The following is a 19,817-nucleotide window of genomic DNA, read 5'->3' as shown; positions in this document are numbered from 1 at the left end:
GATGTTTGTTCTCTGTCCTTGAAGACTTAAATTTAAATCATTTAAGTTTTTCAAATATATCACAAGGTAGCTGAGTTTTCAAGCCATTTTTGATTTGTAAACAATTGAGCAAGGTCTGATCTGTATCTGATAAAAATACTAAAACTTCATTTTTGATGCCAGACATTGCAACATTTTACCACTGGACAACCACCTCTTTTATATAAAAAAGAAGTTTCATAAGGGATCCCATTTCAAAGTGTAGTGAAAAGTCTGCTATTTAAGCTTCTTCTCTTAATGAAGTTGATTACACTTAATGCATCTTTCAAAACTATGTGCAAACCAGTTTGCATTTCTTTCGCTACTAATGCTTCCCCATGAATAATGATTAAAAACTATATTTGGAACAATTTCCTTTACTTTGCCTTTTAAACCTTTATTTTCTCCTGTTAATGGAGCCATCAGTACAAATTGCAACACAGTTGTTCCAAGTTAGATTGTTTGTTTGAAAGAAAATATTTATAACATAAAAATCTTCTAGTCCACCGTTCTTCCTTCCAAAGCTTTGCAAAATAGGAAATCCTCCAAAATATACCCCTCATAGCAGTATCTGACATATACAAAGATATCTGTTTGAAATATCTGTGGATTCATCTAGCTGTATTGCAAAAATTGGACTTTTTCTCAATCGGTTTAATAAATCAAATTTTATGTTGTCCGATAACTGCAGTACGCCATGAGACTTTTAAAACACAGTCTCGTGGCGATTTTAAAAACCATTCCTGGACAGAGGAATGGTTTTTAAATTGTTGCTATACTTTTCTCCATGTGTAATTGAAATAATTTTTATTGTAGCAAGGAGAATGCACTGAATTACGAAGCAGAATAAAGCTTGCGTGCAACCACTTGCTGGAGCAATATGGCCTTAGTTGCTAATGCTCATAAAAAAAAAAAAAAAAAAAAACCCAATAACAACCAGCAACATTTGCTATGTTTATTTACTGCTACCAGACATTTGCGCTTTATTTATTATTATTATTTTTAATGTAAACTCCAAACACAAGAGGTATTAGAACCTATAGTACTTAGTACAGTGCTTGGGTTGGAGGTTGAGAAGATGAAAGAAGATATTTGTTGATATTGGACTTGAACTTCTGTAGACTGTAATTTTCAGGAAATACGTATGAAGGAAGGCTGTTCCAGAAAACAGCAGTTGAATGAATAAACGAGGATGATGAAAAGTTGGTTCTGTGAGTTTGAAGTTGGACAGTAAATGGACGTTGGCTGGTGGCTGCATGTGTTCAGACTGTTTTGAAAGAGAGAGCGGGAATTATAGAAGCCAGTTCAGAAGAACAGTGCCCATGGAAATATCTGTAGAAGAGGTATGCAGCAGAAACAGTACGTCTGTGAGACAGCAAGTGAAGGTAAATCATTAATTAACCTAATTGCCCTCTTCTGAATGAAATCAAGACGCCTGAGAGAGGTTGTGGGGGCACCACCCCAGATGTGGGAACAATATTCCATGGTGGGGCAGATTTGCGATTTATACAGGGTGAGCAGATATTTCGAAGAAAAGTAACAGCGAGAGCGAAAGAAAAAACCAAGTTTTTTAGATGTAGAGGAAGCAATATTTGTAATGTGCTTGTGCCAAGAGAGATTAAAGTCAGGGTAATCCCCAAATGAGACATATCATTTTGCCTAGAAATCAGAGTGTCACCAATATTAGCACAGGAGCAGTAGAATCCTTTTTGCGAGATATAAGACAAGACTGGGTTTTAGAAGGATTGAAATCAACTAAGTTGTCTCTGCCCCATTGGAGAATTACCTGAAGATCCGCGTTTAGGGAATTGGTAGCAGATTTTCGAGAAGTTGAAGCTGATTGATCAGGACAAGGTTTCTCAAAATGGAAAGTTGAATGCAATGTGCTATCATCGGCAAAACTATGGATAGGATTTCCAGTCAATGGAAGAAGGTCATTAATATACAAGAGGAAAAGAGTGGGGGAAAGAACTGAACCTTGGGGGACACTGGCATTAGTGGAGAAGTTAGAAGACAGAGAGCCATCTACCATCACTCTCATTGAGTGATCAGAGAGAAAACTGGATAACCAATTGCAAAAAAACAGATGGCAAACCATAAGATGAAAGTTTGTTTAGAAGACCTTTATGCCAAACACGATCGAAAGCCTTTGAGATATCAAGAGCAACTACTTGTGTTTCACCGAACCTTTCCATTGAATTAGTCCATTAATGGGTAACATAAGCCAGAATATCACCAGCGGATCGACACTGACAAAATCCATACTGGCGATCGTTGATCAGACGGAAGTTTTCTAGGTAGTTTGAATTGGCAGTTAATGGATTTCTCCATTACTTTAGAAAGAGTAGAAGTAATTGCAGTGGGATGATAATTGGATGGGTGGGATTTGTCACCCTTTTTGGGTATGAGCAAATTTCCAAGCAGAAGGAAAAACACCTTTAGAATAAGAAAGTGAAAAAAGGCAGCAAAGAATAGGAGTAAGTTCGGGAGCACAGATTTTGAGAACGAGTGGAAAAATACCATCGGGACCTGGAGCTTTCTTAGCATCAAGATTCGTCAAAATCCTTCTGACATCCTTTTGACGGAAGACCACAGGAAATATTGAATGGAGCGTGTTGGGAATGGAGGGAGGTGTTTTACCAAGATCATTAATACACGAGTTTGAAGAAAAATGGTATGCTAGCAGGTCAGCTTTATCCTTGGCTGAAATGACAACAGAACCATCTGGTTTGGACAGAGGTGGGAACAGAGATAGGTAAAAGTTGCGGCCAATAGCTTTGGCAAGAGACCAGAATTCTCGGCTACCATTAGGGCAAGAAGCAAGTTTTCTACTCTTAGCCTATTCAAACTCTAGTTTGGACTGATCAATAACTGCTTTACAATTGTTGCAAGATTTGGTGTAGGCAGAAAATGAAGCTGAAGAAGTAGAAACAAGCCAATTACGATATGCTATATTCTTCTCTTGAACAGCCTTAGCACATTTATTGGAAAACCAAGGTTTAGATAAAGGGCGAGATTTTAAAGTGGAGTGTGGGATAAAGGATTCCATTCCTACAAGAATAATTTCACTGACACGATCAGAGCAAACGTTGACATCAGAAGTTTTGAAACAGTAATCCAACCAAAGAAAAGAAATCTCGTAGATCTTCCCATTTTGCATTCTTGGAATGCCAAACAACACTAGGTTGGGAATAGCCATGAGATAAAGGCTCCATTGGAGAAGAGACAATCACCAAGTTGTAATCTGAAGTGCCTAAAGGACCTCTCACTTCAACCGTGTACTTAGAAGGGTGTTTGTGATAAAAAGATCAAGCATATTGGCTGTATGATTAGGATTGTCCTGTATTCTTGTAGGTAAATGAACAATCTGTGCAAGGTCATTAGTAATTGCAAAAGCCTCAGCATCTCGACCAGCTGGGTCAGTGTGACTAGAAAATGGAAGCCAGCTGGAGTTAACATTAAAACATCTGTTAGGAAAGTTGGACTGGAGAAAGTCAAGTTGCAAAGAGAGGAAGTCAAAGAGCTCCAAGTGATTAGTGGAGTTGGGAGAACAGTAGAGACAACAGATGAATTTGACACAATGAGGTAGAGAGATTTTAAGCCAGAGAAGATCAAAGAGAAGAGATTCCAAATTACCAAGACTCTTACATGGATTATTGGAACAGACATATGCACAAGTACCACCTTTGAGGCGAAAGGAATCATACAGCGAATAATTTGGGCACCTGAGATGAGCAGTAGTTGAATCAACCAATAATTGAGATTCTGTCAGAAAAAGTACATGGGATTTGGCAGACTGCAAGTGGAAATGGACATCATTGAGATTAGAATTGAGACTACGTATATTTGTGAAATGAATTGGGAAGTGTTTGGGAGGTTTAGATCTTTTCATATATAAGCTTGCTCTATTAGTTTGTTTTGTATTCAATAGTAAGAAAAAGTGGGTGGGACATGCTGTATGAAGTAATGAAATTTTTGGATATGGCATACACGTAAGAATATACCCAGATCCTTGACATAACGTGGCCTCGACAATGCTCCCCGCATACACACTACTCTGACTCCCTCCAGTCACTATCTGGCAGAGTAGAGGTAGCAAGATTATACACTAGCTGATCTAGAAGCCTCCAAGAGAGTAACCAATAGGTTCGGTCCGGTGTACTAACTAGCAGCCGGCCTGCGAACACCGTTTTCGAGCTGTACCCTCGGAATGTAAGGAATATTGGATATCGCCACGACGTTCATAATAACCTCAAAAGTCATCAATCATATTGCATGATGGACGGAACTTAGCTCTAGAGACTGAACATGGGCTCCACCACTTCAAGCCTCCAATAAGCAAAGTGGTGGTATTGCACCGGTTGATGAGAGTCGCCTATCCCCTAGTACTGCCTGGTAACATAGAGGAGTGGCATTCCTCCATGTGGTGTGGGTACCACACCTCGACCCCTGCTTACGTTGGTTCACACCTGGGTGGTCACCCACCATGTACTTGTGCATAGAGGTTATACCCAGGATTACTAACAGTCCCACCATTGTGAAGGTGCAAGCAGGCAATTTGGCTGTCAGAGACCATCCGGAATTAGCCAAAATTGGGTCCTCTTGACTTGAGTGTCACGCGAATATCAATTCCATCAGCGTTTTAGACTCCAAGGTAGCAAGTACAGCTTGTGTGGCATATCTGAGAGAATGTCTGTGACAACCTCAAGGACCTCTGGCCTTTAGGCAATACAGTACAGGCAATTTGAGAATTTCTGCTGTAGGAAACATGAATTAAAAGCTAAAGGGATTATAAGGGATTAATTGAGTAGTAATGAGAAATATTAATACATATTGAGACGTCGCACTAGCCAGCTGTTTTTTATGTGTCCATAGTCGGTGAGCAAATAAAGGCGTATCCCCAATGCCGGTAGGCAGTAAGGTTCATTTGTATCTCAAGTAGAAAGGTCTCTGCACCTACAGTATTGAAAAAGCAATTTTAACAACAGGTTTTTAGCTTTTATGTACACAAAAAATAAATTTATTTAAAATTTTTTGAAACCCCTCTGGGAGTCATGCTCCACAGTTTGCACACCACGGGTTTAGGTGACCTGTAATATCTACTAGGAAGGCCAGATCTTGTAGCCAAAACTGAATCCTTCAGAAGCGATACATCCTGACCTTTCATTTCTAAGAACAGTATTATTTCATCCAAAAGTAAAAAAAAAAAAAAAAAAAAAACCTAGTACGTTGTGGCGAGACAACCAGTGAACCTCTGTGTAGTACAGCAGCCCTTCAAATTCACTTTCCAAGTCTTTAAGGAGGGCAAACTGGCAGTGATTGTCCTCTGGACCAGATGTCTTGAGCAAATAATTCCATTTTCAGTATTTTTGAACACAGAACCTGCTGATGACTAATGCACTGGAAAGAAATCAAATTTTGTTTATTTGAATACTTTTCCTACAGTTTTGCTTCTAGTGTTGATACAAATCCTTTGACTTTACCTGTTATAGCTGGAGTACTGTTGGTAGTCTCAGCTACAAGTCTCTTGAGAGGAAGCTTGTATTTCTCCAGTATGGCTCCATACGGCGTCACAAATGTAGTTCTATGGATGTGAATCATTTCCAAAAACTCTTCGGTAACTTTCAAATTGTCATCGCAGGCTCAAAGAAACAGTGCATCCTGTGGCACATCTTGAATATCGTTACTTTCATCAAGTGAAATTGAAATGTTGCAGTGCTTCCTGCAGTTGTTTGTGCAAGTTGTCTGCTCTCTTGGTTATCCTTTCAGCTGCTATGTTTCTTGACAATGAAATTTCTACGAACACTTTCACATTTCTAGGACATGTTTTTCTAGTAAATAGCTGATTTCATAACTGGCTTTCACTACCAATTCACTGCCTTTGTTAATTTTTATAATTTCATTTTGCTGCCTTTGAAGTGAGTTTTTCGTATCCTTTAGTTTTCTCTTAATTTACCCTCGAAGCAGGAAAATTTCTCTTTGTGAATTGTATCATAGTGTCATTTAATATTGTACTCTTTGACGGCACTAATCAATTCATTGCAAATAATATATACAATTTTGCCTTTGTGCACAAGTAACTCAATTCCCATCTTTCTTGGAATTGTCTCCCCTCATCAACGACCTTTCTTTTTCTGGTTGGCTTGGAAAGTGACATCACATTGGAATCATGTGTATATAAGAGTTGCAACACAAATATTAGCTCACTCGTGTTACGATGTAACTGACTCGAACAGTATGAAAGCCACGGTAAAACTAACTGTTAGCGTGCAAAAGTAAAAGTAAAGTGCAGCCATTATCAACCCACTGCAGGATGGAAGCCTCCTCAACAATTCATGCTGAGGGAAATGGACCATAATCTGCCACACTGGTCCAGTGCGGGTTGGCAGATCGACCATATTCAGCAGTCAGGGACTTGAACCCTGGTCTACTCAAAGAGCGTGCGCTACTGCACTCCCGCTCCTGCCCACTCGGCTACGGAGACCGAACGATCACTTAAATAGGCAATGGAAAATTCTGGAAATTGTACAATCACAGGAAGCAGTGGAAAGTGTTAGAAACGCATTTTAGAAACTTCATTATTTTCCATGGAGGTGGTGCAGGCTGCAAAAAAAAAAAAAAAAAAACACATTGTGGGCCACCAGTTTGACACCTCTGATGTAGTGGCAGGCCACAGAAGCTGACAGAAGACCCACGGATATTTCAGATTCAGTGCTACGGAGTCCTTTAAGATTAATGCAGGAGTTTTCACGACAGCAAACCATCGGTCTTGCAACTGCACATTTAGCAGTAAGGAAGAAGCTGTGCCTTTTCCCATGCAAAATCACAGTTGCCCAAGAATTAAAAGCAGCAGATTACCAAAAGCAAGCACATAGCTGCCATTGGTTTCAACAGTTCATCACTGAAAATACCGTTGCTATTCTGGAACTTGCATTCTTCATTAGTGAGGCATGGTTCCATTTGTCAGGATATGTGAATGCTCAAAATGTCTGATTATGGACATCTGAAAATCCACACAGTCTACATCAAGCACTTCTCCAGAAGAATTATTGGGCCTGTCTTCTTCAATTAAACAATCTCTGAACATTACTGAAGTAATGTTCAGTTCCAGTATTCTTTTCCAATTCATTGGTGAACTGAATGAGGATGAAATCAAAAATAGGTAGTTTTAGCAAGATTCTGCCACTGTCCATGCTGCTATGCAGTTGATGACACTCCTACATAATATTTTTTTTTTCTGATGGAATAATATCAAAAATCTGTGGTCCCTCGTTCACCAGACACTGGAATTCGCCTGATTTTTATCTGTGGGAAGCAGCAAAATGTAAAGTTTACAAAGAAAACCCACAATCACTTCAAGAACTCCAAGCTGCTGTAACTGCTTACATCTGAGGCATCACACTAAAACTAAAAAATGTTTTTTAAAATAAAATTAAGCATATTTAGGCCTGTTTGAATGTTTGTGGAAGTCAATTTCAACATATGTTGTAATGAACTGTTTATGTAAGTGAAACTGGGCAGTAACAAACAATTTGTAATAATAACATTAAAAACTTGCTTTCCTTTGAAATAAGGGTGTAGTGACTTTCTGAACACCCTGTATAAGGTTTGCAAATTTTCAAGGAAGATTAAGGTAAGCAGATTTAGTATTTCTTTCTGCTTCTTTCCACTTTGGCACGTAACGAAAAATTATAAGCTAATGAACTGAAGGTTACATTCAACATATCCAATGCCATTCACCTTGAGATGATGTATGTCATTTCATGTTGAAATAATCTAATGTTATTAAAAGAAATTGATTCTTTGAAGGTTTAAAATGTCCAAGTTGAGAAGCACAGTAAAATGTACTTTAGAAAATAAGATAAGTGATAGGACAGTTTTTTTTTTTTTTTTTTTTCCTCCATATTTTTTAATACAGTATTTTGATATGACTATCCAACATCATTGTGAAATTAAAATAAATAGAGGGAAACATTGTAAAAATAACTTACTTTTTTTATATATCATCTGATTCAGTTTCATAAACTTTTGTATCTCAATTCCAGAGGATTTCAGCTTTCATGAGTGCAGATTGGATAACCAATCCACATGATAGGTGTTGATATTTTCCTCCCTCCAGTTTTCAAAGATATTTTACTGCTGCTATCTACTTAAGTGTCTGCTATTAGAAACAAATAATGATGTTGTATACGGGAAAATTTGTGGTTGTGAAATCACTGTTTAGAAAGTAGTGTTAAATGTGCTTTGCTTATATTTTTATTATGAGAAAGAATAATAGACTGAATTTATTGAAAAAAAATTATTTTTTAAAACTTAGGTGGCAGGAATGAAAGAAGAGGAGGAGGAAGAGGAAGAAGAGGAGGAAGCGGAACAGGCACAAGAAGCTAGTGACGAAGAGTCAAAGCTGATTATTGATGAACAGCCAGCACAAGTAAGATTAATGTTTCCTTTTTCTAGGTAATTTTCTATGTTTCTTTAAACATAATTGTTTTATGTTATAAGCTGAATGCTTATTAAATTAGAAGTATCTTCTGAAATTATTTCCCAACTTCTCGGTTGGAATTACTTTTCCAACAGATCATTTCTAAGACATCAGATATATTGGTAAACAAAGTTAAGCACCTAATCCTGGTCCTTGAGCCTGTCATTGACATTCTCTCAGGTATGCCAAGCTAGGCTTGCTATCTGGGAGTCTAAAACATTGATGGAATTGATATTCCAGTGACACTCAGGCCAGTGGACCTAATTTCAATTAAGTCCTATCAGTCTCTAACAGCCAGGTTCTCTGCTTGCGGGCCGACCGGGCTAGCCGAGTGGCTAAAGTACCTGCCCGGCAACCCAAAGGTCGCGGGTTCGATTCCCGCCTCGGGCTTGGATCAAAGTACTGCAAAAACCTTGGGAGGTGCAATATGGCCACAGAAGCCGATGCGCCAACAACTACCAAAATCAAATCAAATCAACTCTGCTTGCATCTTCATGATGGTGGGACTGTTAGTATCTCTGAGTATAAACCCCAGGTGCGAACCAACGTAAGCAGGGATTGAGGTGTGGGGCTAACACCACACAGAGGAATGCTGCCGCTCTGTGTTACCAAGCAGCACTAGGTGGTAAATCACTCTTCAACCGGTGCAATACCACTACTTATTGGAGACTGAAGTGATGGAATCAGTGTTTATTCTCCAGAGCAACCCCACCCATCTCTTCCATCATGTAATATGATTGATCTCTTTTGAGCTTATGATGGATGTCATGGTAAGATCCAATCTTCCTTACATTTTGAGGCTCTAAAACAGTGTTCACAGGCTGGCTGTTAGATAGTCCACTGTACTGAACTTATTAGTAACTCTCTAGGCGGCTTCTGGATCAGTTAGTGCTATATGTGTATGTGGGGGGGGGCAAGTTTCAAAGCCACATTACGTCAAGGGGTTAGTATGTTATAATCGCACTGCCTCTACTTTGTCAGAGTAGTGTGGATGTGGTGGGGGGGGCATTGTCAAGGCCATGTAATGTCACTGAGTTGGGTATGTTCTTACCATGTTTATGCCATGTCCAAGAATTTTCATTATTCATACAGCGTTATCCTCTGTGCCTTTTCTTACTAATGATTACATCGTGAATTGTTGAATTAGTAGAAGAAACTTATCTGTTAAATGATCTAAGCCCTCCCAAACGCTTCCTCGTTTATTTTACGAATATACGTGGTCTCATTTCTAATCTTATTGATGTTCATTTACACTTATAGTCCGCCAAACCACATGTATTTTTTGTGACAGAATCCCAGTTATCAGTTGATTCAACCATTGCTCATCTCAGTTGTCTGAATTATTTGCTGTATAATTCCTTTTGCATCAAAGGTGGTACTTGTACATATGTCTGTTCTGATATTCCCTCTCAGAAACAGTAATTTGGAATCTTATCTGGCTTAAAATCTCTACCACATTCTGTTAAATTCATGTTGCCTCTATCTTTCTTCCAACTCTACTAATCACTGGAACTCTGACATCCTGTCTTTGAAACTTTACTTTCTCCAGTCCAACTTTCCTAACAGTCCGTCACCAAGGAAAATTATCCTTGAATATTTTAATGTTCACAACTCCAGCTGGCTTCCATTTTCTAGTCACACAGAACCAGCTGGTCAAGATGCTGAGGCTTTTGCAATTACTAATGACTTCACCCAGATTGTTCATTTACTTGCCAAAATACCAGACAGTCCTAACCATACAGCCAACAGGCTTGAACCTTTTCTTGCAAGCAACCCTTCTAAGTACACTGTTGAGGGTGGTGGTCCTCTAGGCACTTCAGATTACAACTTGAAGTCTCTTCTCCAATGGAGCCTTTCTTTCATGGCCATTCACAAGAATGCAAAATGGGATGATCTGCAATATTTCTTTTCTTCTTTTCCTTGGTTGGATTACTGTTTCAAATCTTTTGATGTCAACGTTTGCTGAGATCATGTTATCGAAATTATTCTTATAGGGATGAAATCCTTTATTCCACACTCCACCTTAAACTGCTTTTATCTAAACCTTGATTTTCCAACAAATGTGCTTAGGATGTTCAAGGTAAGAATGCTGCAGTTTGCAATTTTCTTGCATTCAAATCTCCGGGTTCGTTTTCTGCCTACACGAATGCTTGCAACAATTGTAAAGGATTTATTAATAATTCCATACTATAATGCATTTAGGGCTTATGCCTCAGACTGCGAGAAAGTCTAGACTATGTATAAGTTAAATGCATCATTAATGCACAGCCAATTCTAAATTAGCAAAATATTTGCAAAGGTGGCATCGTTTTAAGTCATATCTCATATTGTGAATACCTTCACAATGAGTTGCCATGATATTGCACTACTTCAAATAAGTAACACTTCACCTAAAGGAGAAGACTGATGTTACTTATTCTCAGTGGATACCACCACCCAGGTGGCACCGTTTCAGGGCTATTTGGCCCTTCTTTGTTGGGTGGGTAGGTACCCAAGTAAAACAATGCCACCTTTGCAAATATTTTGCTAATTTAGAATTGGCTGTGTATTAATGATGCATTTGCACTTAATTTATACATAGCCTAGACTTTCTTACAGCCTTGAGGCATAAGCCCTAAATGCATTAGTCTTAATACATCATATACCATCAGGCATCTCTCATATTGTGGAGTTATACTTCATAACTGTGGTGCTTCAAAAAGAGGTGGTGCTTTTTCAGGATGAACTGCACCATCTTATAGTCAAAGAAATGGAATTTATATTTTAATGCTGGCAAATGTTGAGGGTATGAACATGCAAAAAGCAGGTTGAGTAGCATCTGTTGGTGCCGAGAACACATTGACCAGTATTTAGTTTTCAGTATACCTGGACTCTCATTGAAAAAACTATTTTAAAGGAATAGTGGTCTGAAGATTTGACAAACAATTCCATTTTTCAAGACTGCATTAAGCAGAAAGATTTCTTTATATATTTTGGATGTTACATCTTGCCTAGGAAATAAAAAGAATTTAAATTAGGAAATCTAGAGTAAAAGAGCATTTTTAATTTTGGTGTTAAGTGAATGTGAAATTTTGAATTTTTGTCTTAGGGAGGAATGTTGAGAATTTTTATACTAGACGAAACTACTGTTGGTGTCAGAGGTGGAATTATAACATGTGAATGAAACACTAGTTTCATTCACATATTATAATCTTCAAAAGCCAACAAAGTGAGCCTTCACCTATTTATTTTTGCTAAATCAGAAACAGGTTACATGTCAGCTATTGTGCCATATTTTGGAAAGCTTAAGACTAATAAGGCTAGGCTTGATTTTCACTTTGAGGATCATGCTTCATCTTATCCAAAAACTTCTTCCTTGCAGTAGTACTCATTGTAGTGGATTTCAGTTATTCAGTGACCAGTTTTGCACTAGTGTATATCCAGAAGAACTTCAGAGTTAAATTTGAACCTAATGGGCACTGTTAAGGTAAATGCAAAGGGAATTGCCATCAGAGATGACTATGAAGAAAATTGAAATGCACAGGGTCGTTGGTTTTCAAAAAGAGGATAAAGCTTAGAAAAACAAAAGAACCATAGCCATTCTTTCTATAACACCAAAACTGGAGTAACTGTAAAAATTAAGGGGGGGGGGTGGAGCCAGTCACTGTTTGTGAATATTCAAGAAATATACGTGCTATGGCCAGAGCTCACTGTTGCTGTGCCAGTTATTTGTTCATTTTAAAATCAATAAATTGGTGGAGGAAGTTTTTTTTTTTTTTTTTTATATATTAGAGGTCTCGATTGGGAATAATTTCACTTTGTTGAAGGTGACAGACCTCAAAAGAACCTTTGTCACAAGCAGTTTTGAAAGAAGTTGCTTGCTCAGCCAGTAGGATGTGTATGAAATAAGAAGATTCTTTCATCCGCACCTCACATTGCTGAATTCGTAGGAAAAATTGGACCACTGATGCTCGATGGCTGCTGGATAACAATTAAAGGGATAGTTGCTGAGACTGGGATAAGCTATGCATCAGTGGAGAGCATAATTCACTGATTGGAATATGAATGTCTCAGCATGATGAATTCAGAAAGAAAAAAGCAAGCCTCTTATGAATTGATTGCCATGTATGATAGTAAACCTGGTCTGTTTGTTCCCCCCCCCCTCAATTGGTGACTATGAATTGTGAATACATCACTTTGACCCAGAAACAAAATAGGTTTCAAAATAACAGAAACATCCATCTGCAGGGAAGGTGTTGCAGTTAGTTGCCTGGAATGAGTGGGCATTATTCTCACAGATTACTTGGAAAAAGATACCACCACCACCACCAGTGCACACTACATGGCAATTAAGGAAAGGTGATGCAGAAAATGCTCGGCAAAGGTATGCTATTGCTTCACGACAATGTACCAGTCCATACTGATGTCACTACCTGGTATTGCCTGGAAGTTAGGATTTTATATCTTGCCACACTCTCCTTATTACTCTGACTTGGCATCTTTTGACTTCTTTCTCTTTCCAAGCTGAAACCTTTTTTTTAGTGTGTGGGAAGGGGTTTGTGTTTTTTTTTTTTTTTTTTGTGTGATGCAGAGAACTTTTTTGCAACAGAAGCGTGGTTTCAACAACAAAGTGACACTATTCAACAAAAATGGCATAAGGAAGTGCTGCAAAAGATGGGAGAAATGTTGCTATGGGTGGTGACTACATAGAGAAGGAATAATATACAGTCAGTCCTTGTATAACACGTGTTTACATTACGCGAATTCAATCATTTTATTACGATTTATAAATAGGGGAACGATATCTTATATAACACGAACCGAATTTGCTTATGCACGATTTGCCTTTGTTTACAAGAAATGGCAGTTGAACGCAGAATCATCCCAACCGAACGCAACACGATAGGAATTAAGAGAAGATTCTGAAAATGTATTTGTTTCTTATATCAGTGAAGGGGAAACACATTTCACCATAATAACGTAAAAACCCACACAATTCCAGCTATAGGTATTATCGCAAATGCAATTAGAGTTTACTACCAGTTTATAACAGATTCCACTAGCAGAAACGCAACTGGAAATTGTTTTTATTGTTTTATGGTAGTAACCCCTAGAAATGTGCTTTAGTAAAATGTGAGGTGTTAATAGTGTATCTCTGCCTTTACGGTGTTGTTTATTCAGTTGCTACACGTGCGCAGCTTTGTTTATGTGTATCAAGCGTGCCTCCTCATTTTGTAATTGTGCTTTATTCCCTAAAAATTAGTAAAATACTTAAAAGGTGTGAAAAGGAAGCATCTCCTGGTGAAGACACTACGGCTTCAGAGAGAGAAAGAAAAGCAATATCGATAAACAGAGGTGGACTGGGTCAAAAATTCTTACCCGGGAAAATTTATAGTGGCCTCATACTAGCGTTTATGGCCAAAATCACGCCGGCCTCGGGCCAACCAGGGTTTCCCCGGTAAGGCTCATGGCCAGTCTGCCTCTGTCGATAGAGAAAAAATATGAAATTGTAAAATGTTTTGAGCGAAATGAAAGACCATGTGATGTTGCACGTGCTACAGACCTAAATGAGGCAACGCCGAGAATTACAAAGAATGCAGAGAAAATAAAAACAACTTTCATAGCAGGAACAACTCAAAGTGTAATTAAAATCCATTAGATTAAGACAAGAATTGGAAGAGATGGAATGGCTGTCATCTGTTTGGATAGAAAATCAAACAAAAAACAAGTTTGCTTACGATAGAAGCAAAAGCATTAGCAATATTTTATTATGTAATAGTCGTAATAAAATACGTAAGTATTTTATAGCGATAATTTATTGTGTTTGGTAATGTTTTGGTTACAAATGTGTGTTCAATCTTGGGTGGTCGGCACCTAACCCTATTTTTCCCATAGGGCCTGTTGTTCATATTGCACTAATTTGCATTGCACGAGGGTTTCTAGGAATGCAACTATCGTGCTATACGAGGACTGACTGTATGTTCCAAATCCCATCTTCCGTGGACACATGGAACAGGGTTAGGTGAAAAATGTTTTGATACTCCCTTGTATATGTAAAATATAAACTACTTTTGAATTAAAGGCACATGCCTAAGGTTAGAAAGACAGGAATCATATTTACAATTTATTACATATATTTTTACATAAAAATGTGGTTTCTCACATTTTTAAAATGTAAGAACCAATTCATCTTCATCAGACAAAAAGTAGCACATGGAACAAAAACAATTAATAGAATTCATTTGGAGTCATGTTTTTGGGTCTACTTTTTGAGGTTTGTAAATTCTTATAGCAGATACTTCCATAATGAAGTGCTGTTTACAGAGAAGTACTAAACAGGCAACAAGGAATGGATCAGTTATAATTTGGGCTTCCCATGTGCACCTAAGGTATCAGTAAGAGTGATGTCACATCATCTGTCTGTAGGTTTTGCTTTTGTTAAGGGAGTGCTGTATACATAGGAATGATCTGGTTTAGAGATAATGGGTTCAAGGATTAATGGGGGTTAAAGAATTAAGTTTTTCTTGCTGGAACTGAGTGCATTTAGCACCATTAAAACATAACTGCCACGTCTCTGACCTTCTTTGAAGTTTGTTCAAGTCAACCTGAAGGAGCACTGATCATAAACGGCTCTGCCATTCTTTACGTCATCTGCAAATTTTGACATCACGCTTTTGATGTCATTTATGAAAAGGAGAAACAATGGTGGTCCAAGAACTGATCCTCAAATGACCCCACTCCTGACATTACAGTAATCTGAAGAATGTCCCTTAATGACAACCCCTCTGCCTTCTGTCCTACAGCTACCCAGCAGTCCATTTTAGAATCTTAACAGTAATCACAACTTGTTCAAGCTTATATATTAACCTGTCTTGAGGGGACTAGGTCAAATTCTTTGCTAAAATCCAAATAAACTGTCAAAATTATTCCCTAAACCCAGCTCATGTGTAACTGTATCAGAATAGCCTAATAAGTTAGTTAATCATGATTTACCCTTAACGCCATGTTGTGTGTCCTTCAGAATGCCATATCTACCTAAATGTCCCCGGATTAAACTCTTATCACTGCCTCTAAGATTTTTCCTATCACTGAAGTCAGACTAATCAGTCTGTAGTTACCAACTTCACTCCTAGAACTGCTTTTATGTATTGGTGATACATTGGCACTTCTCCAATCCAAAGGAATCTCCCCTGAGTCCAAAGATGCCCCCATAATTAGCCTCAATGGTTCAATACATTCTCTCACACTTTCCCTCAAAACTACAGGGTATATGCCATCAACTCTGTGAGCCTTACTTGCCTTTATGCTCAAGTTTTTCTAATAAACAATCATCTGTAATTACAACATCCATATTTTCATATGGCTTGCCCTCACTCGCACAGCCTCTTCTCAGCATGAAGGGTCTTTTGTCAGTAAAGACAGATGAAATGTACTTGTTTGATTCATTGGCAACATCAGCTGGGTTGTCTAAGACTTTCCCACACCCAGTGCACAAGTTTCCAATCTGATTTGCTTTTTTTCTTCCTTGTATTCATACGCATACATGAAAATTTCCTTGTCCCTATTCTTTTCCTCTCTTTGCTAGTGCTTTCTCATACACAGCCTTGGCTTCCCTAACCTTATTTGTGGGAATATTGCAGATCAACTTGTACCTGTTGTAGGCTTCAGTACTTTTTATTGCTCTGTAACTGTCCCATGCTATCTTTTTGTGCTCTATTTGACCAGCCAGCTTTGCAGTCATCCACTTCAGCATCCTCCTCCTCCTGCAATATTTTCTTAAAGGTATGTATGCGTTCACGGCTTCTTCCCTCCCGCTTATTCCAGTCAATAATAGGGTCATGCAATTACTTGCATGTTTTTATGGTCTCTCTTTCACTTCAAGGGGTAACAAACTATGGATCACACTTTGGGAAACACAAGACTATCTTGTAGAAGTTTTGATCATTTGAATAAGTAGCCTCATGAGTAGTTGATGTTGATGGCTCAGAGAAATTCAAAGGCCTGCTGGGTAGAGCAGGGAAACACAGATAAAGTGGCTAGCATATTTTTTTAATTTTAGTGTTGTTGGAAATTTAACTTTTGGGTCAACTGATTGTAATAAATATCCTTTTATAGAAAGATGGCAGTCAGAAGAGAAAAGGAGAGCATAAGGACAAAGAAGGAAAGGTAACTTAATGTTTTAAATGTAGTTGTGAAAAAATATTTTTAGAATCCCCCCCCCATTGGTAACTTTTAATTCAGATTATTATCACAATTGCAGTCTAAAAATTAATCAAACTTAGGATTAATTAACCAATTATACTTAATTTTAAAAATTTCTAACTTGCAATATGAACAAATGCTTGTTTATTCAATATTGGATTGTATTTCTGTTGTGTTAGAAAGAGGAACTTAATTTCTTTTTAAAGTTTCATTTCCCAATGGTTTTTTACTATTTACTGCTTAATAGATGCCATTTTAATGATATTTGTAGAAAACACTAATATAGAAAGAAGTGAAAAAAGGAAAGACAGATTTAAATAGTTTCAGTTAATTCTTGCAGCTGAAATGAAAGATTTTGAAGTCTCTGCTTGTTTGCAGTATTTGGGGTAATATTTCACTGGGTTTCTAGAACTCTGACAAGTCTATTTAAAGAGGTCAGAAATGATAAAAAGAGCCATATAAACAACTGCAGTTATCAAAATGATTAAAGTTAATTAATGTTCACAGTGTGTTACATTTAAGGAATGTTAGCAGTGAGCATAGATTTTTACATGAAAACAGTATTCCATTTTTGTGTGCATCCACCGCATTGCCTGTTCATTATTTCAATCAGCAATAGGAAATAAACAGTATCTAGTTTTTCTGTTATGATATATTTGCTACACTTCTGTTGGCTCAATTTTAATGGAATTTGGGATGGCTTGACAAACATTTCTAAAAGTGTCAGGTATAAAATGTTTTGAAATTGGTTCAATAGGAGTCAAATAATTACATGTGGAATGATGGACATGGTGAACACAATAGATGCTTTATGCATACATGTTAGCAAGCTGATAACTTTAGGCAAGTGAGCCTCATACACGGAGCATTTGAAAGGTTCGTGGCCTGAATATGAAAGGGTAGTGGTATAGTGTTAAAAATTTCAGTAACATGTATTTTTAATTACAGGTCTTGAAATCAACAAAATTGTGTGAATGAGGAATGGACAAATTCAGTCCCATCATCCAACATTTGCGGGGAAAGGGACTAATGCTGAAGGCAATTTATGAGGATATCATTAGAACATTGGGGGAGGATGCCCCTTCCTATTCTATGGTTAACCAGTCAGCGGCAGAATTGAAACAATTCTGCTGCCCTCTGCTTAACCATGGAGGGAGAGCCTGGAAGGTGACCCCTGCAGTGGAAAACCTGCAGCATCCATCACTCCAGAAGTTAACAGTGCAGTACACTACCAGCACCTTGGGCATCTCATCTGAATGTGTGTGTACCACATGAGTGTTTTTTTTTTTTTTTTTTTTTTTTTTGTGCTATGAAAGAGGCATCAGCACAAAATTAACATCCTGATGTTGACAGCAGATCAAAAAAGCACAAGTGTTATCAAATCAGGTGTGAACATTTGCAGCATTTTCAAACAAATCCAGCAAATTTCTTTGCAAGGTTTGTGACCATGATGATACATGGGTTCATTGCTTTCAGCCAGATACAAAGGAACTGGAAATACAGCTCTCTTCCCCCCCTCCAGAGAAAGCCAAGTTGATTCTTTTTGCTGGAGGAGTGTTGCTAGTAGATTACTTTCAAAAAGGCCAGACAGTAACTGGGGCATATTATGCAGACCTTGTGAAGCATTTGCATAAAAAATCGAAGACAAACACAGGAAAAACCCAAGCTGGATATCATCATTCTTCTCTTTCTTTCTTGGTGATCCCTTTCTACTTTTGTCTGTCTCTTTCTCACTCTGAGGGTAACTTGGGATTTTTTTTTTTTTTTTTTTTGCCTGGTGCAGCATAATCCTCAGGCTTCCTTGCACCATGTGGCTAATAATAATAACCCAGTAAAGGAGTCTTGTTCCACCCTGATGATGAGTCTGCTCGTAAATCTGTCATTGTAATGGCTGCACCGCATAAGTGTGGCTTTGAAATCTTTGATCATTCCCCAGAGCTACCTATTACTTATTTTACTACAGATTACTTATTTTATAATATGAAAAAATACTTGGCTGGCATACATTTTCCCACCAAAAGTGATTTTTATTTCTGTAGTTGATGCATTTCTGAAGGCCCACGAGAAAACAAATGTCCCTGGGATGTGCGGAAAAGCTGTTGGTGATTTGTAAAAGTATCGTTTTTCCCCCCCCCTCTGACCCCTTTGATGTGGGCATCATTGTACATGGAGGAAAATAATTCTGGTGATTGATGCTGAGTTTTTAGATTACCATCACTGGTATCCAATTCCTGCCCTTCACTTTCACGGTCAAAAATATGAGGAGAGGAGACAGGCAGAATATTTGACAGACAATATGAAGTCATACATTGAAATCCACAGTGGGGAAGGAGAACTCTGGATGCTTCTACTAAAAACTCTTTCTTTTTGGCTTATAAGTTCTTAACTTCCATTGCTGGAATCCAATGTGTTTGCTGTGCACTGTATCCCTGGACTTGCTGGATAGCCTGGTGGTTGAGGAACCCAGTGACAAGGACAGGAGGTCCTGAGCTTGATTGATCAGGATCAATCGGCTGGCATGTCTACTTGCTAAGACCACCAAAGGTTTCCTTCCCTTTGGTCCTGGGACAGGGTGAAAACCAGTATCTTCTAGATAATGCTGGTGTGTTACTTGTGCATGCAATACCTGCTAGTTCATTAGTGGGTGTCCCCTGATAGGACTCTATTGTGGATGGAAAGCCTCAATGATACCAAATTATTTTTTTACTCTTCTTCTGTGAGTAATTAATTTTTATTCTTCCTCTGGGTCTTCTATCATGACCCTACCTGAAAATAAGAATAAAAAAAGTGAAATGAACAAAAGAAGGGGGGGGGGAGAACCCTGAACTGAAGTGGCGTCACCTGTACCTTGCTTAATTTGTATTCAACTAGAGAAAAGGAGGTTGGTAAAGTGTTGTCCTTTATTCAGAAGGGTCTTGAAGGGGGTGGTGGCTTCTTTGAAGTAGGTAAAATGACATATATTGGGAAACTCTTGGTAGAAACTTTCTCGGTATAACATTCAGAACTGCTCCTCTAAGCAACATCTCTCAGGGGCAATCCAATTAAAGTAACACTGCATAGAACATTATCAACATATTAATAACTATCAGAAATAAAAGTGCTTTTGCGTTCTGCTCAAATGAATTTAAAGGTACCT

General features: G+C 38.1%; 1 protein-coding gene across 1 annotated transcript in view; it reads left to right on the top strand.

Moving 5' to 3' along the window:
- LOC150081509 (uncharacterized) overlaps positions 1–19,817 on the top strand; it is an 83,746-nt gene that overhangs the window by 50,553 nt on the left and 13,376 nt on the right. The window contains exons 4-5 of the mRNA XM_090379349.1: positions 8,336–8,449; positions 16,595–16,645. Coding sequence (XP_090235475.1) covers positions 8,336–8,449; positions 16,595–16,645 — 165 coding nt within the window. The remainder of the gene's footprint in view (positions 1–8,335; positions 8,450–16,594; positions 16,646–19,817) is intronic.

This window comes from Mastigoproctus giganteus, chromosome 8 (assembly GCF_048544385.1).
Source record: "Mastigoproctus giganteus isolate SK-2022 chromosome 8, ASM4854438v1, whole genome shotgun sequence".
Lineage (NCBI taxonomy): Eukaryota > Metazoa > Arthropoda > Arachnida > Uropygi > Thelyphonidae > Mastigoproctus > Mastigoproctus giganteus.
Note: the sequence above shows the minus strand (reverse complement) of the source record. Positions and strands in the feature narration are given on the sequence as shown.